The sequence below is a fragment of the Protomyctophum bolini genome, assembly GCF_963924005.1.
Source record: "Protomyctophum bolini genome assembly, chromosome: 11".
Classification (NCBI taxonomy): Eukaryota; Metazoa; Chordata; class Actinopteri; order Myctophiformes; family Myctophidae; genus Protomyctophum; species Protomyctophum bolini.
In genome coordinates this window covers 21,390,234-21,418,228 of record NC_137872.1, presented here as the reverse complement: position 1 = coordinate 21,418,228, position 27,995 = coordinate 21,390,234, and the positions used below count along the sequence as shown (strand labels likewise).

Here is a 27,995-nt window from a genome sequence, read left to right as displayed (position 1 = left end):
ATTTATCTTTATAGTCTTTATCATTTTTGAGACACTCATAACAACAGTGTGTTCATGTAGAACGGTTATTGTGGAAAAACATACCAATGAAAGATTAGATTAAAAGCAACTTTTGTTTAATTGAAAAGGTTACACGCCTTATGCCTATAAACCTTAAACAAAGCACTCAGAGTTAAGAAACTCACCAGGGACACGTTTGAGAATGAATTGAAAACATTTAGTTTTTATTCCTTTTTCTTTTGTTTTTAATCCTGTAGTCCTTGTAGTGTGGCGTCAGTTGCTAAAAAAAAGTTGGGGAGAGGAGAGGGAGGAATTTATGCCATCGCTGTAGCCAGTCCAGAAGTTAAAAATCACATTTCATGCCGGGTTTCACCACCTTTTCAATCCCGCTCCTCCACTGAAGAAAAACAGTCTTTATTCACACATCATCCCTCATTCTCCGATACTCTGTTAAAACCCTATCTCTCTCTCTACTGCGAGAGTGAGATCTAGCCAACACCAACTCGGAAAACCCTATATACGGTACTTAGTCGACGGGAGTTCCCCTGGGCTGTATGCTCGGGACCTCCTTTTTTCGCTACAGCGCTTAAATTATCATCGGCGAAAATAGACGATGGAATTTGTTCATCAGTTATTTTCCGCCAAATGTTGCCCCCCCCACGCAGACTAGAGGTTCTTAAAAAATGCATTAGAACTACTTTTGTAGTGGGGGGAGGGGAGGGGGGAATGTGATGAGCATGGGTGTGACGTTTAGGTGGGAGGTGGGGGAGCGTTATTCTGGTTAGGACTCCAACTTGAAGGGGTCCTCGGAGACTCGCGAAAAGACTCCTTAGTGGTGCTGAGGGGGTCCCCAGGCCAGAGGGGTGGCCCCTGTGGTTAGCCTGGGTGGAGGTGAGGGCGATCCTCCTCCCCCAGGAGAGGCTCAGTTTCCGGCGGGGTGGAAGGACAGCTGCTGGCTGGGGTGAGCCTGCACCTGGAGAGCTGCAAGAATACACAACAAACACAACGTTATACTGAGGGCTGTGGGGAAGAAAACTTCAATTCAAATTGCGATTAAAAACTATTCCCAATCACAATTTCCCCCAAAAGAAATTGAAAAAGGGGGGTTGTTGGTTAAAGTTACAGGTGATTACCGGTATATCATATATTTTTGTTTCCTACATAATAATAATGGTTTACATTTTTATATTGCTTTTCTATACACTACGTGCCTACTCAAAGCACTTTCAACGGTCCATTCATCCATACATTGGGATTCATACATTTATTATGAATATTATGAATTATTTAAAAAAATAAGCTCCCCCCCAAATTAGTTAATGAATATGGTAAAAAAAAAAATCTAAGAAAACAAATGTTTAATATGTAGTGAAAATAGCTGAGCTTGTAGACCTACTATTTTCACTAGTTTGGGTCCCAGGGAGACAGCATTTCTTTCCCCATTTGTGTATAGAGCGTCGCAGTCCCTCCCCCTTTCACAACAACGAGTGGCCCAGGAAATGAATCTCAATGCATTTTCCTCATAGACATTTCAGAAAGTATTTATTTAAAGACCTTTTACGCCGCGGACAAAGCCAACTCTTGTTGTGACAAATCATGACAACAAACACAAATTTTCGGGCCAAATACGACAAGAGTTGGCTTCGTACGAAGCTTAAAAGGTCTTTAAATAAATACTTTCTGAAATGTCTATGAGGAAAATGCATTGAGATTCATTTCCTGGGCCACTCGTTGTTCTGAAAGGGGGAGGGACTGCGATGCTCTATAGAGCTAAAAAGTTTGGGATCCACTGGTTTAAGTCATGTTTTAACAGCTGCTATGCATTGAGTGAGTGATAGTCAACAAGCACTTCCAAACTCCAGCATTTAGGAAAAGAAAACATCTGCACAGAATTTCTTGACAGGGAGTAGCTCATAAAATGTCTACAGTGGATTTTTATTAAACAAACACTTTGCAGATAGAAAGAGGATAATTCAAGCTTTCCCTACAGCTGCAATGATGGTAAGTTTGACATTATTTAATACAATTAGAGGACTTTCCTGTTTGGATAAATGGGCTGTCTATGGGAAGTTGCACCTAGTTAGCACCTTGCTGGCAAGATGGCAGCCGTGTGCATATCGTCAATAGCAAGCTGAGGCCCAATCCCAATCCACTCCCTTGCTGACTCAATGAGCCCTCAATGACTTAGCTGCGCGTTCATGTGAAGTCTGTGAGGGCTTGAGGGATGTCCCATTTGAAATCGGTAAGTCAGTGAGGGCTCAGCCCCGCCCCTTTATGTGCCCTTTGCCAAAGTCAGCATCGATGCTGACTTTGGCTGACTTTAGCAAAGAAATGACCCATAGTTCATAGCGTTACCAGGGGAATGAGGGGGATCCTCCGTACGTCAATCATTTAAGTATGCAAACTAGTTATGTATCGCGGTTAGAATGTCAACAAACACAAAAGTGCTTTCTCACTGTTCTCAAAAGGAGACGGAATGGAAGGATATAGGCTATATATTTAATAACAATAATAACTAGAACTGCACTCTGTCGAGTGCATACTTGCTTGTTGCACACTAGTAGGCCATACATGGCCTACTAGTGCGCAAGCAGAGCACGCAAGTACTTTTTACCGCTGTAAACTGTCAAATCTCAGTATCTCTGTGAAGGAACGTTTGAAATGTCTAATTATAAGGTGTAACTATTTGCTACCTACCTACTTTATGCATATAAACACCTAGTATTATTAAGTATGGTTCCAGTTTCTATCTATATAAGGAATACAGTTTTATCGATGTAGATATATTCTGGATCCCTTTTTAGTTTTTTTAAGAAAAATAAATCATTGATATGTGATGAAAAAAAAGGTATATAAACTGAATTAAAATATGTTATACAGTATAATTATTCTATTATTTATTCTAAATTGTCAATTGTTTTAAATGTATTTCATCTTGGAATATAGTGATATTAATACTAAATCATGATCAGAGTAATAGGTGTCTCTAACTTCAATTTCTGTAATAATACTTTCACATTTGTTAAAATATACATGATCTAAAATACTTCCGTAATCTGTAGTTGGATTTGTATTTAATTGTTTAAAGCCTAATCTTGACATGAAGGTCTTTATACTTCTACCTTTCTCACTATATTGGTCTTCATTGAAATCTCCTATCATAATTGTAGAAGTCGGAGATACTTTACCTTTTTTTCGAGAAATGTGTTTAATTTCGAAAGGTCTGTTTTAGGTGATCTGTACATAAGAATGATATATAGATCTTTATATTTTACATGTATGCATACGTGTTCTACTTTTGGAAATATCTTCTTTTATAACAAACATAACTCCCCCACCTATATCATATTCTCTGTAAGTAACCACAGTATACCGCTAATCAACTTACAAATTACATATATCTATGACTAGCTCTCAATGATGACGTAAGACATATGGTCATGTATGTAATCTGGTCCCAGCAAATCAGGCACAATTTGCTATTTTATTTTACAAATGACATATATATGTATGAAATAGCTCTCAATGATGACGTAAGACATATGGTCATTTACCCACCACTTTTGATGCGTATGCAAATAAAACAGCAAATTGTGCCTGATTTGCTGGGACCAGATTTCATGACCATATTTCTTACGTCATCATTCAGAGCTAGTCATACATATGTATATGTAATTTGTAAGTTGATTAGCGGTATACTGTGGTTACTTTGCGCCAAAAACCGTCCCAGCCAACCCGCCACTTGATGCGTATGCAAATAAAACAGCAAATTTGTGCCTGGTTTGCTGGGACCAGATTACGTCATCATTGAGAGCTAGTCATACATATACACACCATGTAATGCACAATTTTCTATTTTATTTTACTGATATACTGATATATATAGTATATGTATGACTAGCTCTAAATGATGACGTAATAAATATGGTCATTTATGTAATCTGGTCCCAGCAAACCAGGCACAAATTTGCTGTTTTATTTGCATACGCATCAAGTGGCGGGTTGGCTGGGACGGTGCATACGGACTGGGCGAAATTACTACTTGCACGCTCTGCTTGCGCAAGTAATAATGAGGGAAACATGATGAGAAATTACTAATGAGCAAAGTAAAAGAATATGGAAATTAATGTATAATGAATATTATTATATATGAATATTACAACCCATATCACACAGGAAAGTGTATTTATGAAACAAATAATAAAATGATCATCTTAAATACTAAAATAGACCTGATAGACATGTATAAATAGGCCAAGCATGTAGGTAGGCACTGGCTGTGAATAAGGACAGTTTTTATAAAGTGATGTGTCATGAATGGCGGACGCTGATATGGTTCCTTCTTCGCATTTGAGTAAATGGTGCGCTGTGACTGGCCAGTCGCTGTGATTGACAGCCTACACCTAAACCTAACCCTAACCTTAACCTCAGTAAAACTATACCTAAACCTAACCCTAACCCTAACCTCAGTAAAACTATACCTCAACCTAACCTTAACCTCAGTAAAACTATACCTAAACCTAACCTCAGTAAAGCATACCTAAACCTAACCTCAGTAAAACTAACGCAGTGGCTGGGGGGCGTTTCCAAGAACCCGAATGCGAAGAAGATACCATATTAGCATGGCGGACTCATCTTCAAAGTGCTGTCCCATTTCTTTCACAACAATTTGGAGCCCTTGCAGCCTCTCACCCTCAAGCACTTACAGCTGACGTCATTAAAGTCAATGAGGGTCCAGGGCTCAGGGCTTGAGGGAGGCAATTGGGATTGGGCCTGAGTCTATCATCGATGTGCAAGCTAGTCCTCTAGTCTAGCTGGTTTTCTCATTGGCTGATGTATGTGCGCACCGCAAATATGTCAGGCGGAAACGGAGGACTCAGAACACAATAGTTCCGCCTTAGAGAATTCTGGTTCCTACCTAAACTAAACCGAAACCGACACAGAGGCAGTTATAGCGGACCCTCGCAGATAATAATAATAATGCACCTGGTAATTCATTGATTTAATCAATTCTTGTTTTACTTTCACGGCCCATGCGTTTTTGGTCTATAGACAAAAGACTATAAACACAAAATACATTTTCAGGTGGTTTTGCCAATTTCAGCCAATCAGAGAGAGAACCCATTTATTAACCCATATTATTATTTTGTTTTTGTTTCCCAATTGTTCTTATTTGACCACAGTTCCTTCTCCTGATTGGATAAAATTGGTATCCTTACTTTAAAGGTTATTTTCTGTTACTGAACAAACACTCTATACTCTATCTATAGCAATGAATAGCGTAATGAATAATCAGAATATAGAGAGCTACAGTAACACTTATTTGAACACAGATCACCAGATGTGTGTACCTTGTGGGTGTCCTATGTAGTAGTGTTGGTGTGTGCCCTGCTGTGGCGGGGGGCCGTGCTGAGGCGCGTTGGCGCCGCCCTGCTGGGGGGCGGCGGCATAGTGGAGCATGACTTGAGGAGGTGGGGGCCCGGCAGAGTGGTGGTGGGGGCCCGACATTCCCCCCGCTACGTGAGCCTAGAGGGAGGAGGAGACACACACACACACACACACACACACACACACACACACACACACACACACACACACACACACACACACACTCTTCATATGCTTTTATCTGCCATGCAACATTATATATAAAACTAGACTATAACTAAGTCATTGCATTGACTAAACTATGACTAGAAATAAATATAACTTTATTTAAAAAAACAAATCAAAATGTGCTGTCAAAGTTAACACTGCTGTTATTAATGATGTACCTGTAGCTGGCTGATGGTGGGGAATCCATGAGCCATGTGCTGGTGTGCCTGCAGGCTGTAGCTCTGCATGGGGTAGGAGGCCTGGGGGGAGCTATGGCCCGGGGGGAGGCTGGGAGGAGTGGAGGAGTGATACATGGACTGGGGCTGTGGACCCCCCTGACCCGACTGTAGGGGAATAAGGTTTAGGACAGTCAGCCGACTACCTTTTTTCACTGACGAAAACTACATAAAAACAAAATAAAAAGATTGTCTACTGCTACTGATCGTCTATTTTCAGGATGCAACGAAGTATTAGACTGGAACTCACCTATGCTTTTTATGGCATAGGCAGCTCCCTGCGGATCAGAAACTAGGCGCAGCTGCTGGACATGAGACTAATTAATTAGAGAGAGAGGAGTGTGTGTGTGTGTGTGTGTGTGTACATGTGTGCATCAACTTAACAAAGGTGCAGACGATCAGAAATCAGCAGAGAGTGAGAGACGTTTGCGCTACTGTATGCCAAATTGAAGTGGACTCGGGCCCCAGACTTTTTTTTTTCTCCCTGGAAATAAAAACGTCTGGGTTTCCGAGGCTAAGTATAAGATCTGCCATAAATGCCATTACAACACAAGAAAAAAAAGGAAAAAAAATAAAAAGTTGACAAAAAACATAATCAGTTGACGAAAACGTTGACTAAAACTAACACTAAAACATTACAGGTACAATATGACTAAAACTAATTAAATTAAGTTTTATTCCAAAGACTACGACTAAACTAAAATAAAAAAATGCTGCCATTTAGACCTGAGGACGCGTCTGTGTCACATCATAGCTTTTAACCACTTTAAACAAAATGTTAAACTTTAGTTGTTGAAAAATAGAACATCTACAAGCTCATAGCGTGCTATGAGCTTGTAGATCTGCTATTTTTTTAAAGTCGTGAAAACGTGTGCAAATCTTTGAATATATACTCTTTCACAGCAAACCTTTTTAACTCAAATATTTGCTTCTGGGGGGTCCCTGGAAAAACAGATTTACAGATGGGGGTCGACGGCCATAACCACTGATATATGTTTTTTCAGAAAAAGTTCATGATTTTAGAAGACATTGGTAGAATCTGGTCTCAGGTCTAATTTGACTGCCGTTCATCAAATTATTGGCTTAGTAATGTAACAGAAATCTCCATTCATACCCCATGAAGCCTTGAATAAATACAGTATTTATTCAAGGCTTCATGGGGTGTGTAATTGATAGAAAATAAGTAGTTTTTTGGGGGAAGACTTAGTTATGTGTACCAGAATTGTCGCAAAACTACTGTATTGTAGGAATTTGTAGCGTATCCTTTCCAATCGATGCTACTGTATCAAAATGCTGTGTCTAGAGTCTAGACCAGTCTTAAACTAATCTTTTGAAACATATATATTGTTTCAAAAATGGGTCCCAACCCACTATTTGGGAACCAGTGCCCTAGAACACTTGAGCGGACACATTTTTATGTTTTCCTTTCTTTTTTGTTTCCTACATTTTATTTTTAATTATTATTTCAAAACATTCCCAATTTTGTTTCAATGCTTGTTTTCAAAACAAATTAAATTATTTATGTTTTTGTAATTTCATGAAGAAATCAAGAAGACATTGCCTCTACACACCTGTGAGTGTCCAGGACTGGGAGCTGTGTGCTGGGGTTGGGGCTGGCTGCCTGTGGGTGTGCTGGAGGGCTGAGGGTGGTGCATGGACCCCCCCGTGTGGTGGGAGAAGGCCTGGGGGGCTGGGAGACCACCGAGAGAGAGGAAGAGAGGAGTAGAGTTAGAACACAGTGGGCCTATGTTATGATGGGCCTCTCTGGTGGGACTGTGAGGGTACTAATAAGCAATTTAAGCCTGATTTAAGCGGTTGTTTCACCCTGCTCCAAAATGTGTAATTTCCACACCAAATTCTATCATCTGTAGCTCTCAGGAAATACCTTTTCAACACGATACTGCGAAAAGGGTTTTATCCACTGCAGTTGGACAGGGATGTCCTGACACAGAACATCTTCTCGGAGCTAATAGCTGAGGGTGAGGTTCTAAACTGGGCTAGGGTTGAAGTTGAACTACCGTTGCTTACCATACATGGCCTGTTGTGGGCCTTGAGGCCCCTCGGTTTGGCCGGGGTACGGGGGTCCGGGGTGCCCCATGCCCTGAGGGGACGTCAGCATCCTGGCTCCTCCCTGCAGCATGGAGTACATGGGCTGCAAGCCACAACACAGAAGACAACGTTCAAAATCACAAATGTAATGTTACCCAATGTTGATTTCATTTGACTAAAACTAAAATGTTCGTCTACTACCTTTTATTCACTGACAAAAACTAAATAAACTAGGCTATGATGACTAAAACTATGTCTAATTATTCTGACAATTTGACAAACACTATAGACTAAAATGTCAGGGAGGGACGAGTGGAGAAGAGAGCCAGTCATTTTATGTTTGGTTGTGCTCGCGTGACAAACATTTCGGCTGTCAGTGTTTGTCCCTGTTCAAAAATGAAATAAATGTTTTGAACTGAAGTCTTAATTGGTGCGTGCGACCCACTACCGTTATTTATTTAAAACAATATGACTAAATCTAAATAAGAAATGTATTCAGAAGACGACGACTAAGAAGGAAATCAAAATGCCCCCCAGGTGGACCCACCTGTCCGTGGTAGTGTGGAGGCATGGCCTGGAGGACCTGTCCGTACTGCAGGTAGGACTGGTAGGGCGAGGCCACCAGCGGAGCGCCCGCCGCCGAGGCCGCCACCTGCATCATGTTGGCCTGCGTCTGGGAGGCGTGGTGGTCCGCGGCGCGAGGGCCCACCACTGGACCTACAGGAGGGGGAGGGGGAGGGTGGGAGTGATGACCGTCAAATCAGTGCCCCGATTTAACCCGTTTAGCCACACTGCCTAGTCAATTCAATTCAATTCAAGTCAATTGGGTTTTTGCACATTGTGTGTGCTTGTATTAATATACTTGCAAGGTTCCCCCATGATTTTTTTGAATCATTTTATAATTAGGATAAGATCCAGAATTCCAGATTGGGGGTTAGAGAAGTTAGGGCTTAGAGTTCAATTTGGTACAAAAAGTTAAACTCTAGTTTAGGATTAGAATTAAAATTGAAACAACAACAATAGAGGTACGTTGGGGTTAGGGTTAGGATTAAACATTTCGACGTTAGGTTCAGGGATTTGAAACTGCGTTATCTGTGATCTACACTTAGTTACTCGCTGGGGTGTCATCCTGATCTACAAGCCCACAGTGCATCACAGCACAATACGTTGCAGGTTTGTAGATCAGCAATCTTTTGACATTAGGCGTATGGCTAAAAATGGCAAAAACGAAATGGCAAAACATGTTGGTGTGTGTGTGTGTGTGTGTGTGTGTGTGTGTGTGTGTGTGTGTGTCTGTGTGTGTGCGCGTGCGCGTGTGTGTGTGTGTGTGTACCTTTAGCTCTGGGGTATTTGCTCTGGGCGACTGTAGACATGTACTGGTACATCTGAGGAGCCTGGGAAACAGCCTGATAATGACACCAAAGTCAACAACTGCATGCACAATCCATCACTCACACATTACAGTACAGTAGATGTCACCAGCATCCAAAACATTTAAACTTCAATATTTTATAGTTTTCCTGAAAAAATAAATAAATAAAACAGTCTGTATGGTAACATGTTATATTGGTTCTTACCCCTAATTATTTTTTTTACTTTTTGGAGAATATGAGATATTCCGCATACACACACACACACACACACAAACACGCACACGCACTCGCACAATACGGAATAAACACTGGCAGTCTGGCACCTGGACGGGGTGTCCGTGGATGGAGTTGGGAAACACGTAGGACAGGTACGGTCCAGGCGGGCTGCTGTAGATGGCCCCCGGCCCCACGCCAGGCTGACCACCCCCCTGTGGGGGTCCTGGAGGAGGAGGAGCTAGCACCAGGGACGGGCTGGGTGGGGTGGGCCGTGGGGGGGTGGGCGTTGGAGCAGGCTTCTGCTGCAAAAACAAACACACAAAGTGTTATAAAGACATTTTGGGGAGAAAAAGGCTGAGACAAAAACAAAAGGAAAGGAGAAAAAACATAAAAATGAGATGTGCATGCGTGCAAGAGAGAAAGTGAGAGAGAGACACTGACCAAGACAGTGGGGGCTTTGATGGGAAGGAATTCTTTGGCGTTGGGATTTAATGTTGAGTTCTTCACCTGCCTGTAAGTATGAAAACAGTTGTAAAGGTTATAGGTTATAAAAATAATAATACATTAACACATTCAGACTGTATGACGTGTGGGAACGTCATAACTAATCCAACCGATGGATCCAAAGGACGTGTGTACACGTCCTAGCGCATTTTCAAAAAAATATTCTGAATTATTTTATTTTTAGTTGGCCTCTCCTTCTGCACCATACTCCTTGTTCTTTCGCTTTTCATCTTGTATCGGAATCTTAGCGAGGTAAGCAAGCAAAAATAACGGAACGGAAGGGGGGGGCCTTCCCGGCACCCGAGCTTCTATTTTGAAAGAAATCCGCTGATTGTGTTAAGATACATAAACACATAAATGATACATCATACTTGTAGAGCATTTTTTTCACAATACTTTGTAAAGCACAAAAATAAATAAATCAAAGTTTACAAAGACTTAAAACGATTAAAAACAGAAGAGTTGTAAGGGAAAATGTGCCTTGGATTATGTGGGGAAGGCATGTCTGAAGTGGATTTAAAAGAATATGTATTTACATCAAACATCATATCTCACGATGTGTGAGATTGTGTGGATTATTTGTTTGGCGAGGAGATTTGGGGCCCTATATTCGTCAGTGCTAAACCCCTTATCCTTTACTTCTTTGCCTTTAATACTATTTTGAAAAACATATTAAAATTGTTCAACTAGCTAGATCGGCTATTTTAACTACTTAAAAGCATTTTTCAAAATAGTAAAAATTGCAAAGAAGTTTGGGGGTAAGGGGTTTAGCTCAGACGAAAATAGGGCCCTTTATGTAGAGGGAAAGAAGGGAGGGGAGCCCTGTGGGATCCCTGTCAACCTGAGCCTAGCCCTGAGCCTTAACCCAGAGAGCATCTGTGTGATTTAAACATTTAACCCTAATATTTTATACTTGGGATATAAAAAAAATAGCATATATACATTTTGTATTTATTTTATATTTTTGCTTCTGGGGGGTCCCTGGAACCATGATATGGCCGTCCACAGCCAAATATATATAATTTTGGTGGTCATTTTGCCATGAAAACGTTTTGCCACTCATATACTGTAGCAACATGAGTTACTTTTGCAGGGGGTCCGCAGCAAAAGTACTTAATACAGCATCACAATCATTTAAACCACTTCATCCATTTATATGTTGAATATTAAAAAATAGCAGATTTCTGAAAAATGTATATCAAAGATGTCTGGGCATTTTTTTATAATCCTGAATTTCTTTGTAACACCTCTCTTCTGGGGGGGTCCCTGGCACAAACCCTTTTCAGATGGGGGTTCTGCGGTCAATACACAATTTGGGTGGTCGTTGACATGAACAAGTGTGAGAAACAGTGACTTACACCACGGCCACTGGTGAGTTGTTGGTGCGCTCCACGCTGTCTGGCCGGGGGCCCACGGTAGCGAGGGTCCCGGAGCTGGGCTGAGGCGTCCCGGCGGATTGCCTGTCTGGTCCCGCAGACTGGGGGACACCTGGTATCCATAGTTTTGGACATTGGTCAGTAAAGCTTGTAAAGACTCAAAACATTTCTAAAATAGTGAAAATAGCCGATCGAACGCACAACGGTACATGCTTGTGGATCAGATCTTTTCACTATTATCGCACGACACCGTTGTGCTAGAAATTACAAAATGAAAAAGACAATAATTAAAACACATGCTTCTTGATTCTTCGATTAATCCAAAAAGTAATCAACAGAATAACCACCAAGAAATATATATATACAAAATAAGATAAGAGGTCTCTGCAGCGACAATATATAAATATAAATACATTAATACATACATAATGTATACTTGTAAAGAATCTATGGTTGCACCTGGCGTGGGGGTGGGAGGAGTGAGCGTAGCGGTAGAGCAAGACACTGCCTCGGGAATTTGCTGATCCTGGGCGGGTCTGGAGTCCACCATCTGGGGGGCAACGCCCGCTGGAGAAGACGATTCTAAACTGGCAAGGTTCGCAGATGAGGAAGAGCTGGAGCTGGGCTGGAGCTGAGAGAGAGAGAGAGAGAGAGAGAGAGAGAGAGAGAGATATATATATCAGTAACTATGATATTGTTGCTGTCGGGTAGAAATGTTTTTATTATTATAATTATTTTCAGGCCGCAACCACCCGCCAAAATAATCATATTTGAACTGAGGACCCCCCCCCACCCTGACAAGCACTTGGAATTGCATTTGGTTCGACTCAGTTCCACAGATATGATTGTGAAAATAGCCAAACTACAAGCTCACAAGCTTATAGATCAGCTTTCTTAAAATAATATTTGACAATTTGGCTAATTTGGTATTTTACAGGCCTCAAAATTAAATTGTAACATTAGAAATGTGCAGATACCCTGTACACACTTCTTTTATGTTGGTTGTTTACTGTTGAGTGAGAAAACAATAGTGCACATTAAGCTAATCCTCTGGGGACCCCCCACAATAAACATTATTTGAACTGAGGACCCCCCCACCGCCGCAACTTGGCAAGAATTGTAGGCATTACATATACATTTAGTTTGACTCGGTTCCACAGACAAATGTTGTGGAAATACTAGCAGAACTACTTGAAGCTCTCGCACTGCGAGGCATTGTGTGCACTTGTAGAGCGTCTATTTCCACAATGTTTGCCTCTTTCTTACGTTATATTTAACAATTTGGACAATTTGGTCCACGTTAAGCTAGTAATCCCCCCCAGCCATTCTCGCGGCTGTTCCAGCAACAAAGGTCACAAGATGTGTCAGTAATCTGATGACAGGCTGCTCATCTCACCCTGAACTCTTTGCCAAATTTCCGTAGCTCCTCCAACTGTGTCCTCTGCTGCACTGAGGGAGCTGAGAGAGAGAGAGAGAGAGAGAGAGACAGACAGAGAGACAGAGACAGAAAGAGGGGAGGGGGTGTTATGTGCGTTGCAAATTAGAGCTGCACAAGCCCATTTTGACTGTTGCTATGATATCAGTGTTGCTCAAACCTTTTCATATGTATTTGGCCGCCGGACCCCCATCTCAAAATATTATGTTCAAGGGACTCGCCCAGAAGCAAAGATTTGAGTTAACCCATTCCGGGGCGGGAACCCCTTTTGCTATTTTTGAATAGCCAAAGTATATAAATATAGCATTTTTCACAATCATGTACTCGCGAAACCTGACGATTCAAACATGGAATGTCTTTCCGCTGTTGCAAAGGGTCGATAGCCAGAACATCGTACAACCCATCTCCCCATCCAACATTCTGAGGTGCCGTGCAGACAGAGACGTTTTTAGGTGAATCCACCAAAGGTTTTAATCGTATTGCCGTTTCGGCCACACGAAGCCGGCCTGTTGGGTCCCAAAGTGAACAAATCTGAAGACGCAACCCTTGCGTCTCCATGTATACAACAAATACGCATCTGTCCTGAGGGTGCATATCTTTGGTCCGACATCCTAACAGTCCGACACGCAATGGTCCGACACCCTACCCCCAAACTCTAAGCTAACCCTAACCGGACGCGGAAGCCACAGGTGAGTCTTAATGTATCATGTGTCTTAACCGGCCACGTATGTCGGAGCCACGGGTGAGTTAGTGCTGCAAGAATTGGCCAAAAACCGAACGTCAAATGTATATGATTATAATATAACATTATTGTAGCCTAATATGCAGTCAAATTTCTTTCTCTATATGCGCCGGCCGCGGTTGGTGCTGAGAAATGCGCTCTCTTGGCTTTCTTTTTCTTCTTATTCGAACCTTAATTTGTTATAGTCAAGCATTATTTTATTTTTTATATTCGATTATTCCTTCAAATATTCATTAGCAGCCCTAGGGTGAGTCTTAACCGGCCACGTATGTCGGACTATTGGTATACGTCGGATTAACGTATAACCCCCCCTTTCCTGAACCGATGACGCCACAGCTACCCCATCAGCGGTGTGTTCGAGCCGTGCTGTAGAAGCTACCGATCGAGATATGGCTTTTACAGTACTGCTCCTATACGACCACTGTCAGCAACAAGTGGACATGGAGAACAGCATTCTCCGTCTGTTATTGTTTACGTTGCAGCATGAGTTGTATGTGCAATTGTGCATGGTCCATGTCTTCTTCTCTCATTGGTGCTTTGTGGCAGCTACGGGCCGGGCATATAGTGTATAATACAGGCATATTCACCAGCTCAGTGGCCTTGTGGTTAGAGTGTCAGCCCTGAGACTGGGAGGTCGGGGTTCGATCCCCGGCCGGGTCATACCAAAGACTCTAAAAATGGGACCCAGTGCCTCCCTGCTTGACACTCAAGCATCAAGGGTTGGATTGGGGGTAAGTCCCTGCGACATACTAGCGTCATGTCCAGGGGGTGTACTTGTACATCAAGCTGCCTCACGCTACAGAAACAGGAGATAGGCTCCTGCCCTATGGGCCTCATGGCTCGGCAAGGCTACTTACTTACAGGCGTATTCAGAGTGGGGTGTGTGGTGGTTTCTAATAGACACACACATTTCTTGAGACAATTCTGTGTGGACCTTTTGACAACAACTCGTGATTTTTTTTTTTTAATGTCTCTGTCTGGATGTGGCCTCAGAGCACTGCGACCTGCTATGAGATGGAAGATCGTCTATCTTTTCTGTATAATCCAGGCTTACTTTTGCTGTTCTTTCCTTCCTGCGGAGCGGCCAGACCCTCCATTCGCTCCTTAGCGGCTGATATCAGGATCTCATTCACTGTTGGGAGGCAGATAGAGACACACACATCACTGAAACCCACAGTGCATCGCTGAAGTTACAGAAGACTTAAACCCACAGTGCATCGCTGAAGTTACAGAAGACTTAAACCCACAGTGCATCGCTGAAGCTACAGAACACTTAAACCCACAGTGCATCGCTGAAGCTACAGAACACTTAAACCCACAGTGCATCGCTGAAGCTACATAACACTTAAACCCACAGTGCATCGCTGAAGCTACAGAAGACTTAAACCCACAGTGCATCGCTGAAGCTACAGAAGACTTAAACCCACAGTGCATCGCTGAAGCTACAGAAGACTTAAACCCACAGTGCATCGCTGAAGCTACAGAACACTTAAACCCACAGTGCATCGCTGAAGCTACAGAAGACTTAAACCCACAGTGCATCGCTGAAGCTACAGAACACTTAAACCCACAGTGCATCGCTGAAGCTACAGAAGACTTAAACCCACAGTGCATCGCTGAAGCTACAGAAGACTTAAACCCACAGTGCATCGCTGAAGCTACAGAAGACTTAAACCCACAGTGCATCGCTGAAGCTACAGAAGACTTAAACCCACAGTGCATCGCTGAAGCTACAGAAGACTTAAACCCACAGTGCATCGCTGAAGCTACAGAACACTGGAACCAGTGTGGATCTTTTGATTTAGTTTTAGTCATAGTCTTTTGAATAAATCCATTTCGTTTTAGTCATCTTAAATGTTTTACAATTTAGGCATTTAGTAGACGCTCTTAATACAGAGTGATTTACAGTAAGCAAGGACAACACAAGATAATACATCAAATGCATAGACATTGTCATCTAAGTAAAGAACCTATCATAAGTCTAACAGTAGAATATCCAAAGAAAATCAATAATTTAAACTATACACACTATAGGATGCTACTGTAGGTCAATAATGACCTAATCTCCAAGACAGATTAAAGAAACAGTGGTCAAACGGTTCGAATTTAGAATTATTTTCACCTGGAGTGCCGACAGAAGAAGTTATTCAAAATTCAAAACAGTGGGGAATCTAAAGGTCAGAGGTCAAAAGACAACATGAAAGTTGTTCGGCATGAGGAGATGCATATGTGTATCGAAGTTGTAATGCTGACGGTCAAACGGTCCATGAGCTATGCCTGTTCACTTTTTGCATTTTCAATTGAGTCCTACCACCCTTTGGCCAATGGTTGTGAGCTTTGTGTCTTCACCGTTTGGCATAGACCTCTACCATATTGCAAAGTTTTGCGAAAACCGACAGCAGGGTTAAGACAGAAATGCAATATTTGGAGGTAGAAGAAGAAGAAGAAGAAGAAAACATACAAATACAATAAGGGACCATAGGCCCTCCGGGCTTTCCCCCTTAAAAAACCTTTGAGAACCACTGGTTTAGAGTTTAGACAATCGTATCATCTCTCACCGTCGACAGGGAACAACGGGGTGGGGCCGCAGGGTTTGGAGGTCGCCGTGGTATCTGAGGAGGGGGAGGAGTCCAGGTAGGCGGGGCCGGCCAACGGAAGGTCCTGTGCTGGAGCATTTTCGGGTTTGGGTGAGCGAGAGACTAATAGGAGAGAGAGAGAGAGAGAGAGATGGACATTTTAAATCAAATTCATTGAATATTGATTGAATACTGTATTAACATGATTATTCACTGTACAGATACAGTAAGTAATGCTAAAATAAATAATAATAATAATAATAATTCCAATTGAAATATACAAAGAAAGGCAAAAGCCGATCTACAAGCTCAAAACAAGTCTCAAAACACTGTGACACGTTTTGAGCTTGTAGATCGACTATTTTTGCTTATTTTTTGTGACATAGACTGAGAAAGTAGGGCATTAATTTACGGAGATAAGAGGTTTCTGCCTGACATAAATGTGACCCTCTGGAGTGAGTGTGGAAATATAGTGGTCCTCTCCATCATCTAAGTTGCCCTGCATTAGGGCATGCAGAGAGGACAGAGTGGGAGGATAGTTCAGTGTGTGTGTGTGTGTGTGTGTGTGTGTGTACCTGCGGGTGATGACTGTGAGTTGGGGGTGCGCAGTGTTCTGTTGCTCTGCGGCCGCTGGGATTTAGGGGAGGTTCTTGACACAACTATAAAGAGGAGAAAGACAAGCTGCTTAACACACACACACACACACCAATGGCGAGCAAAAAAACACGATACGAAGCAGATTTGCAGAGCTTCAACAAAGACGTTTTCTTTATGATTTCGATTAGTTTTAGTAAGCTTCGGAAAACAACACAGTGCGGTTTAAGTTCACTGGACATTTTCATGAAAAGGCTAGTTTTTATTTTTGATTTCAGTTAACTTTTGTCCGTCGACTACCTTTTTTCACTGACGGAAACTAAATAAAAACTAAGCTATGATGACTAAAACTATGACTACATATACTGACGATTACGTCAACAAATGTAAACTAGACTGAAATGGGACTAGTGGAGAAGAGAGCCAGTAGAACTAAAACAAGACATCATGGGAGCGTGTGGGTGTCATGGACCGAAAATAGCTGATCTACAAGCTCACAACGTGTTGCAACACGACAAGTCGTGAGCTTGTAGATCAGCTATTTTTGGCATGCATGCGCAGCTAAGTGAAATTCAGCCATTTCAATGTCACGGCCAAGCAAAAATAAATTTTAGTCGACTGTAGTCTCACCATATTTAATAAACTAAAACTAGACTACAAGTACCGGTAGAACATTTCAGGTGACTAAAATATGACTGAAGCTCCAAAAACACCAATGGGTCGCCATGCAACTACTTGCAACCAAACGGTTGCGCGTAGACCCATGTACAGACGCATGCAGATGCATGTAGTTGCAAGCAACCATTGAATGGAACTAATTGAATCAGTTGGGTCAACTTGTGTCTACATGGGTCTACATGGGTCTACATGGTTCTACATGGGTCTACATGGGTCTACTCGCAACAGGACATATCACAGCGCTGGGAACACTTAGACCGTCCCATTACCACTCGACAGTCTTATTCAAAAGACGACGTCTAAAACTAAATAAAGAATCTGCTGTCAACATCAACCCTGCCGTCCCGGCGTACCTCCGTTGACGGCCGAGCGTGCGGCGGCAGCGTCGCTCAGCGCCTGCGGATGCGACAGGGAGTGAGGGAGGTGGGAGGAGGAGGAGCTGGGGGTGGGGCTGCCGCCGGCCGCGGGGCTGCCCTGCTGGTGGGGGGAGTAGGCCGTCCTGACGGACAGCGGGCTGCTCCTATCCGAGGAGGAGGAGGAGGAGGGGGAGGAGCCAGGAGGAGGGGCATATCTGGACGATGAGGAGGAGGGGGAGGAGCCAGGCGGAGGGGCATATCTGGACGAGGAGGCGGGTCCTCCACCTAAGCGACCGGATCCTCCCAACGTGCCCCGCCCACCTCCTCCGGCGCTGGACGCGCCCATCTCGCGGGCCCTCTGAGGCAGAGGGATGTACTTCCCTTCCCTGGGTGGGGGGGGGGGGAGAAAAAGGACATTGGATTATACATGGATTAAAGGAATAAATAACATTACTTGTTTTCTACCACTTACACACCCATGATGAAGCCTTGAATTCATGGAGATTTTGTGGAGTCAATAATTTGATGAGTGGGTCATCATCGGTCAATAGGAGACTTCAAAGAGCCCAAGCTCTAGTGATGCGTGGGCCGGCCCGTTGGCCATAGGTCCCGCGGGGTGGGCGGACGGGTCAAGGTTTCAGCGCAATTATTGACTATTTTCTGTTTCATATTGTATGAAATAATGCACTGAACTATGCCCAAAAAGCCCTTAAAGGGGTGTTACGGATCATGATAAGATTTTGAAGTTTGTAGGCTGCATAACGCTGACCTTATAGAAGTTATATTGCAGTGACACGGATGCATTACTATTGCAGTAGCGATACTTTTACTGTAAAACATGTGAATACCTTTTTCCCACCACTGAGGCCCCTTTTCCACCGGGGTTGAAACAGTTCAGTTCTGTTTTCCTGCCTAATATTGAACCAGTTCAGAGTGTTTCCACTGAAAGTGAATTGGTTCAGAACCCTAAACGTTGGTTCGGAACTGGAACCAAAACAATGTCCAGTGGTTCTGTGAAAGCACCAAGGTTCCAAGAATCCAGAACGGAACCAGTTCTAGAACCTACGTTATTTTGATGGGAATGGGGCCTGACCGTCTGTCACCTACCTGCCACTGGAGCTGAACCCCGGGCTGGCCCCCCTCTGGTCCTCCCTGTCGCCTCTCAGCACGGCGCTGAACTTCTCCTCTTCGGTTTTGCCGTCGGTGTTCTCCAGGGAGACGCGGCGGCGGTACTGTGGGCTGCTCTCGATCTCTGTGGCGAGCCGGGCGGCCCGCGCCTCCCGCTGGCGGAACATGTCGCTGGTCCCACGCTCCAGCGGAACGCTACAACAAAGAGGGAGGCGTTGGGAGACATGATACAATAAATCAGGGGTAGGCGACCTTAGGTACGGGTGCCAACAACCGGGAGGGTGATCACTGTTGTGTCATGGTTATTCTGTATCCTGCCCGAGTTCTCTATCCTGATTGGATAACATTGGAAAATGCTTTTTCTGTTTAATAAAGAGCTGGAGAGACACCTGTTACTGATCAAACACTATAGCAATGAGTACAATCAGAACATAGAGCTATTTAACTTAGATCTATTTGTTTTTGGCTTTTTGCCTTTAGTGATAGTTACATGTACAAGTGAAGATAGACAGGAAAGAGGGAGAGAGAGAAGGGGAGAGATGTTGTCAAATGTTGTCAAATGTTATCTCGAACACGCGACACGCTGGCAGGCCAGAGCCCACATGTAGCATGCGGCTGGACCACCAGGCGAGCAGGTGCCCCAAGATCTACAGTACTTATTTAACCAAAGAAAATCACTTACTCTGATGATACTCTGATGTACACATGGAAGTGAATGTCACCATGAGAGGATGTGAACTCACGTGTACATGGACAGGCTGGAGTCGTAGGTGGACTTGACGCCGTACGTCTCCTCGTGGGACTTGAACATCTCGTTGGCATCCCAGCCGTTCGCCTGCAGGGGGCGGAGCGCAATAGAGAAGGTCAAAATAAAACCATATAAACCCCTTTAATAGATAGATACTTTGATTATCCCCCGGGGGGAATTCAGTCACCTAGAGGCAGGACAGCAGTTAAAACTCCTTCAATGCCACATGACACCCTTGGGCGCCTTTCCCGTCACACCCTCGTTGCCACTGGCGCCTTTGGACGCCTTTTTGATTTATTTTCCCTTTTTTTTTTATATATATTTTCACTTCATCCAGATTTCGAAAATTCCTCTAATCTGGTGTTCAGGTGATGATATGCACATTACATGATAATCTGGTGTTCAGGTGACGATATGCACATTACATGATAATCTGGTGTTCAGGTGATGATATGCACATTACATCTAATCTGGTGTTCAGGTGATGATATGCACATTACATGATAATCTGGTGTTCAGGTGATGATATGCACATTACATGATAATCTGGTGTTCAGGTGATGATATGCACATTACATCTAATCTGGTGTTCAGGTGATGATATGCACATTACATGATAATCTGGTGTTCAGGTGATGATATGCACATTACATGATAATCTGGTGTTCAGGTGATGATATGCACATTACATGCACAATAGAATTACAATTTATTTCTTTTATTTATGATGGGCTTCGGTGGCAACGAGGGCCAAAACTGGTATCCATCTGTGGCTTAAAGGCCCGCTGACACGCCCCTCGGGAGCTAAGAACTGCTATCAAACAATGCTATCATGATTCTGACGTCAGAGTGGCGAGGGGCTTTCCCCAACGACTTCTATGCGGGCTCGCCGGGCTTGGTGGCCGTGGTAGCATAGCAACTTATGCTACTATTTTGGTGTCACATTTAGCTTGAATACTGGGTGAAAGTCTCATTCAAAAAATAATTTTTTCGCTCGAAAATCTTTGTTACAATGACATTGAGTTGACGTGTTTTTTGTTTTAGGGTAACTGTAGCATAATTTTTTAGCCGTGGCTATAGTGCATGACAGCGGGGAAGAGAGCTAAAGACGCCCGAGGCAGATTCCGTGCCATTGCATGTGTGTGTACATGTAGGTGTGTGTGTGTGTGTGTGTGTGTACACACATGCCCAGTCCCCCGTAGAGGCTCATGATCTCGTCCGCAAGACTATGCCTCGGCATAGCGATATTTATTATTACAATGAATACAAACATAAACACACTATAGTTCACTTCACTAACTACGGTATTACAGAGTGAGAGCGAGGGTGTACATGTCAGCCTGCGGCTGAGAGGGGAAAAGAACAGTAGTCGCGCTGCGGGGCTGCTCTCACAGCGGCCAGACAACAGCAGACCGTCCGTAGTCGCGACTGTCGCGCTGCGGGGCTGAGAGGTCTCAGAGCGGGCAGACAGGGGTGTTGGCGACCGGGGGAACATGGGACTCGAGTCCAAAATTTGCGCTTGTGCTGCAGTTCCCCTAAAAAACCCCACGCCAACCTCAATTGCATTCAAACTAAGCATTTCTGGCGAAAAAATATTTTTTTTCAATTACATTTATAGCCAATATGACGCTAAATGTACCGTCAAAAACGCTAGCCTGACCTATAGCCACTTGTTGCTAGCGCCGTAGCCCCGTTTCAAACTGTTTCAAACTGTTTTCAGTCAGACCACGTGATGTGCTGTACCACCCATATTAATTTCGGGGCGTGTCAGCGGACCTTTAAGGATACAGAGGTAAAGAGTAAGGAAAAATAAATGGTACTGTTGTGCACAGCAATACAGGGCAAAAATAATAGAAAATAAGAAGCATCAACAATACAATACAATACAAAACGGTATACGGAAGTAAAAACTAATTGTCTATTACAGTCTTGTAACTACTTTGCGAGTGCATCATCGTATCGCGTCAAAAATCAAATAAAGTGTCCATTCAGTCAGTGCAAAAGCGTAAGAATTGAAAGTGTGCACTGTGCACAGCAGAAAACAGCACAAAAGGTGCTGTTAGGTTGAATAAGGCTTAGGTTAACGTTTCAGTAAAAGGGATTTAGGAAGAGGAGGAGGGGCCTTTTATTAATTTGGTTTAGCTTTTTACCAATTTTTCCCCCCAGTGTAGTCACTGCTGCCCCCACCGGGAAGACGTTAGAACCTTCATCCTACTCCTCCCACTCAACACTCCCTGCTGATAGACTCCGCCCCCAGCCCGTAGGATTACACGCAGTGACAAATATCGGCCTCACCGCCCGGCTTCCATCCCCCGAACACGGGCCAATTGTGTTCGCATAGATAGACGCTCGACAAGGGTCGTTTAGGGTTAGAATTAGGCATTTATTAATGAGTATATATGTTAATTTAGGGGTTGGGGGGTTTAGAATTTCCCGGATTTTATACTTGTTGTGCAGTGAAGCCACACACCAAACAATACGTTCAACAACACATTCAACAACAGTGTGTGTGTGTGTGTGTGTGTACTCACTGCGTCAGACTCCAGGTCGTAGCTCTCTCCGTTGCTGTCTCCAGCGTCCCAGCGCTGTAGAACCTTCTCTCTGTGCTCGCCGTTGACGCGCGACGAGCTGATGGCCGTGTCTGTGAACGTGTCTGCACACGAACCCACGCACACGCACACACACATAACAGGGGTGTAAACGATACAGTAACTCAACTGTATAAAATCGATGCATTTATTTTTTTCACATGTGATTTCATCCAAAGACATCCAAACCCACGGCCCCCTCACGCAATATCAGTCACCAGAACCAAGGACGGGTGTTTTCAATTAATCTACCACAGTTAAAATGGAGTTTGATGTTACAATGGGTTTGTACAGGAAGGGGAGCTAAAAAGCAATATAAAAGGGCAGCTAAAAGCAATAAGCCTATCAAATATCTAAATACCAAACCAAGAAACATAAAAACTGTGTGGGTGTTCACTGTTCACAAAAGCCTGAGTAGACGATACAATTAGCTATGTAGCACATTGGTTCTCAGAATACACTTTAACAATTATTTTATACTTTGGCTATTAAAAAATAGCAGATATACAAGCTCATAGCGGGTCACTTCATGCCGCGCTATGAGCTTGTATACAAATCTTCTCTTCTGGGGGTCCCTCAGCACAAAACATCTTCAGATGGGGTGTGTGCGGCACGAAAAGGTTTGAGAACTAACTAATTCAGAAGTGTGTAGAATCAGCCTCAGGTCTATTTATTTTTCTAAATTTGATTTTGATCCCAAGATTTTGGAAGCCATTTTTTCACCCGGTGCCAATTGCCTAAACTGTAATCCTGGTCACTACTCTCCCTCTGCCAACCTGGGGAGAGCCCCGAACTGAGCTCAATCCACGAGGAGTGAGCAGACAGGGGGGGAGTCTCCCGGGTAGGACATAGAAGGAACACGTTATTTCAAACAGTTATTTTCCCCTCCATCAGGCGGCCCAGCTGACCAGGGGGAGGCAGTATAGAGAACAGGTATTTTTTTAACGGGTTCAATTTTAAAAAAAGATTGAGAGTGACTGAACCAATTAAGTGTGGCACCGGTGGCAACCTGCCATACCTCTGATGGCGAAGTTGAGGTCCACATCGCGGCAGGTCATGGTGACCAGGTCGGCAGGGCTGAACACCATGGTGTCCGTGATCTCCTCGATCTTGGGCGACGGCGGCTCCTCTGGGGCGTCGCCCCCTCCCCCGCCCCCTTCCTCTCCTCCTCCCCCCCCTCCTTCTCCCTCGCCGGCCGTGACGCCATCGCTGCACTTGTGGACGGCGTCCACGGCCAGGTCACACTGCAAAAATTATAGAAACAAATAAGAAGAATAACAAAAAAAACACGACACAAGATGTTCATAGTGTGTTCATTAGGGGCATTCATCTCTAGGTACCTGAAGATTTGATCCGGGAAACTAGACTAAAAACTATGCGACGATGACTAAAAGCTATGACTAAATATATTGACTATTTCGTCAAAAACAAAACTAGACTGGAATGTTAGGAAGGGACTAAACAAAACATAAACTGTTTTGCATCTTCACCCTTGCTATGCATGCTGATCAAGCCCCCAGTAAGGATATCCAACGTTGATGCCACTACCTACTGGCGAAATGTGGAATTGCAGCACTTTAATGGAGGTGGGCGGACGTTCATGACGTCACGTGCGTAAGCCCGGACCTCAAAATTGAGGTCCGGGCTAGGCTAGGCTAAACTTCCGCTCGCTTGAGCAATTGAGTTTTAATTATACTTCCGGCAGTCTTCTGGGTGCTTCAAAACGCCACTGAGCAACTTCCACTGAAATGAATAGCTTGGGGGCGGGGCTAGCGCTCCGGTTCGGTCTCTATCCTTTATAGATCTATGCATGCTGATGCCGTGTATATAATGCATTAACTTATATATGGCATTGTAATCCGCTCATAACACTGTATAGTTAGAAAACTCAAAAATACTCATAATACTTTATAACCATATTCATGACCCCCTATTTACTATTTTGGGTGCACGACATGATTCCATTGAAGACTTCTGTGGAATCCAAATGACTGAACTCAGTCATGGCGACTGAGAACTTTAAGTCATGAGTTTACCTGCGAGCTTAGTGTCTTGAAGATCCCCTCGTACACCGCACCGTTCTTCACCTGCACGTCGCAGGTGGACCCCTGCAAACAACAACGATGGCACGCGCTTCATGGAATGAATGCATTGCTTTTTTACTTGAATCGGCTTTTCATGTTAGGTAAAGCAGGTATTTGTGACAGAGCGGCTCGGTTACTGACAGACAGCCGAACACACGTGCACACGCACGCTGATTGTGCTGTGGCCGTGGTTTTCTGGTACCACTGAAAGATCTGCCATTCATTTTTACCATAGAGATTTGCAAATTTATATCAATTATTTTAAGCCTAGAATCAAGCCATCCATGACCATAAATTAAACCTTAAACTGAGCAATGCAACTATACATTTATTGTATTGTTATAGTTACTGTTCTGTACTGTGCTCTGTATATTGTAGTATACTGTGCTCTGTACTGTACTTTGATCTCAAATCATACGCCGGACGAGACACTCTAAACTGGTGAAGGGGTCTCTCACCAAGCCGGGCGGGAGGCTGGGAGGTAACAGGCCTCTGACCCTTTGGCAGAGACCATTGCAGTTCCTCTCCTGTCTTACACCCCTCCCCCTTCCCCCTAAATTCCTACAGGCGCACAAAACTTCACTTGGCCCTGAGGTCACTATGTTTACAGGATGTGCATGTCTTTGCTCTTTTTTCTTAGATTTTTCAGTGGTACCAGAAAACCACGCCCACTGCTATACAGTATATGCTCTATATGCACACTGCATGATGTGAGTGTATGTGTGACAGGACTCACCACAACCGCAGTGAGAAAATGAAGCATGCGGGCATTGCTGTAGACACCCTCAAACACCTGCAGGCAATGACAACACGACGAGGACAAGGTCAGGCTCTCAAATGGCACAATAGCTTTGAACTTTGACCTTTGTTTTTTAACAAAAACATATCACTTACAATCCTCCTATGGTGTAATAATGCTGACGTCCATGGGTTGCTGTTTTCACAACCCTGACAACAATGCACTTCAATGGCGTCTTTTTGCACAATTTCAAAATGTATGATTGACTTGAGAAACATTGCATACTGACATTACTGTACATGTTTTGGTGTAAATCATGTCAGTAATGGACTAATGTCTTTGGATGTGTTGGGGAGATGAAAGAAACCAAACCAAATTGATATTTGGCCATGGACAATTTCAAACACCCCCCACCCCACCCCAAGCACTCATCTTTCCTTGTCTACGGGTCCATTGAGTTACATTTGTCCACTCGAATTTTAGAGTTCGTTTTTTGGGGGAAATGCTGGTAATTGTCCAAAGAAAATCACACCTACAGTACAATGTGTCAGGATGCAACACATCGTGAACTTGTAGATCCGACGGCTATTTAAAAAATTGTATACATGTCATACATTTGAAAACCTGTGAAATGGGACATTCTACTTATGGTACTTCAAGTACATTTTAATACCAACAGTTTTTTACTTTTACTGAAGTACATTTTGAATTCCGTACTTTTACTACTAGATTACCTACATTGCAGTATTGATGTGAGTACTTCTTCCCACCACTGGTTCCATGATGAGAATATGACATTAAAATACTTACGGGAGATGACTGATTCTGTGACGGTGGCTTCATTGTGTTTCTTGTCCTGAAAAAAGTGTTGATTAGTTAATTACTTTAACATTATAACATTATAAGCTATAATAAGTGAGTTATAAGCTATAAGAAGTGACAATAATTAGGTTACAGTTATTTGAAAGTAGCCGATATACAAGCTCACAGCTTGTCGTGAAGCAATCCATTGTGAGCTTGGGGGGGGGCGCCCTGGCACAAAATATTTTCAGATGGGGATACACGGACGGGCAATTATATATATATATATATATTATTATTTTTTTTGGGGGGGGGGGGGGGGGGGGTCCTACATGAAAAGAACCACTGGTTAAAGAAACAATAAGCAACTATCACTAGGATTTATACAAGTGACTTTACAGAAAAAGAAAATAACCCCAAAGTCGCTTAAATAACACAGACATGGCAACACTGCAACACTGCTCACTGGAAGGAACAATAAAGTTTATCTGAGGTGACAACAAGCCAGCCAGCTAGGCTGGTCAGCTGACAGCACACACAATGGGCCAGCCTAGATTAAAAAAACAACTACAATCTCTCAGAATTACAATGCACTGAATCATCGACCCTGATATTATATGAATGTCAACATCATTACTATTCTAAATGTTATCATCAAATAGGGATGCAATAAAAATCCATTGTTCAAAATGCCATAGCATTATTTTAGTTATTAGTATAAAATAGCACACAACGCCTAACGCTATGCCATCATGGTGTGATCTTGCAGGCTATTATTTATGCACGCCACCGTATAAAATAGGGCTTAAGTATGTTAATCAGACAACTTAAGTTTAGTAATTTAATGTATTTGTTGTGTTTAATCAATGCAAATGTTACGTTGGTTATGCACAAATAAAAGTATTACAAAAAAGAAAACACACATTATCAATCGATACAACAATCGAAAAAGCAATCGACGGAATAACCGCATGCCGATTGTATTCATAGCAGTTATTATATCGCTTGTTTTAGTAAATATTGTTATTAAGTTAGCCTGCGCTAGCCGATGGCTAACCCAGCTTATACTGTAGCTAACATGTCTAGTTCGTGTGTGGTTGTTTCTTAACGATCAATGTGTAGAATAGAAGATCACGGGTACTTTTTAGTCATGTGCATCCCTGTTCATCCGCTCCTAATGTCGACGCTGTGGTTAGAAGCACAACAACAACAATAACAACATCAATAACACACACACACACACACACCGTCTCTGTCACCGTCGATGAGAACAACAACAAAAACACTGCGCCGAGGCGCGCTCGATTCCACAACACCCGGCATTCGCCTGCCGCCGGTGGGCGGTTGTACAACCCACAACTAAACGTTTATAATTCTAATATATTACTATATACATGTTTGGTTTGGTTTATATTTTTTATTCAATATATTATTAAGTGTGCATTCTTTATGCTTGTATGTCACCGTAAACGCGGCTTTAAGAGGTGAGTTTGGTCAGGTGACTTTTTTAATTTATTTATCTGCGCCCGGAACGACCGGGTCAAATGAACGAGTGCTCCTCAGAAGGAACCCGCCCACGGCCTGTGCTTTGGCTCGTGAGTGGACGAAGTCGCCGTCAATCATGTCTGCGCGTCTACTCATTGGTCTGAATGTCGGTCAATGACGAGGACATTACTCTAAGGACGTGATGGATGGATACTGCACGCGAGCGCGCCGCAAACACACACACACACACACACACACACACACACACACACGAGTTTGATGCTTTATACTTTCCCCATTTTCAACAGTTTCATTACAGACACTTGCTTTGGCAATGTAAAAAACGTTTTCGGATAATAGAACACTCACCCAAAAACACTGAAGAAGTGCCTTTGAATTGAATTGCTTTACGGAATTACCTATTTATTTTATATTGCTTTTATGCTCCCTATACTATGTATTGTAGAGATTAAAATAGGGTGCATTTTGCATCCCAAAACAATGACCTCTGCATCCACGGGATGCACTACTGTAGGCCTACTACAGGTTTTTTATTCTAGTTTATTTTGCTAGCTTTAGTTATAATAATAATTTCTTCTGTTTTCTACATGAATATAACCACATTATAACCATATACAATTAAATGGGAGTTAAATGCTGCAATTTGTGAAAATGGCAGAATATGACTCCTA

At 43.1% G+C, this 27,995-nt stretch overlaps 2 protein-coding genes across 5 annotated transcripts in view; one reads left to right on the top strand and one right to left on the bottom strand.

Annotated features, from left to right (window-relative positions):
- The window catches only part of LOC308323795 (uncharacterized protein), a 144,653-nt gene that overhangs the window by 81,591 nt on the left and 35,067 nt on the right, over window positions 1–27,995 (top strand). The window lies entirely within an intron of this gene.
- Window positions 106–27,091, bottom strand: atxn2l (ataxin 2-like). 4 transcript variants are annotated; one of them, XM_080775279.1, is made up of 24 exons: window positions 27,066–27,091; window positions 25,828–25,873; window positions 25,015–25,071; window positions 24,231–24,302; window positions 23,214–23,438; window positions 22,138–22,272; window positions 19,602–19,693; window positions 18,838–19,053; window positions 17,728–18,116; window positions 16,678–16,761; window positions 16,085–16,225; window positions 14,581–14,658; window positions 12,746–12,807; window positions 11,809–11,980; window positions 11,332–11,461; window positions 9,911–9,980; window positions 9,577–9,771; window positions 9,214–9,286; window positions 8,428–8,597; window positions 7,860–7,983; window positions 7,403–7,521; window positions 5,775–5,939; window positions 5,352–5,526; window positions 106–981 (listed from the first exon to the last, which is right to left on the bottom strand). In XM_080775279.1, the coding sequence occupies exons 2-24, from the start codon at window positions 25,858–25,860 to the stop codon at window positions 923–925; spliced, it is 3,036 nt and encodes a 1,011-aa protein (XP_080631405.1). In that variant the 5' UTR covers window positions 25,861–25,873; window positions 27,066–27,091; the 3' UTR covers window positions 106–922. The 4 variants fall into 4 exon arrangements, with proteins under 4 accessions (XP_080631405.1, XP_080631403.1, XP_080631402.1 ...); XM_080775277.1 differs by having other exon boundaries at window positions 22,138–22,259; window positions 23,213–23,438; window positions 26,960–27,082; XM_080775276.1 differs by having other exon boundaries at window positions 26,960–27,082.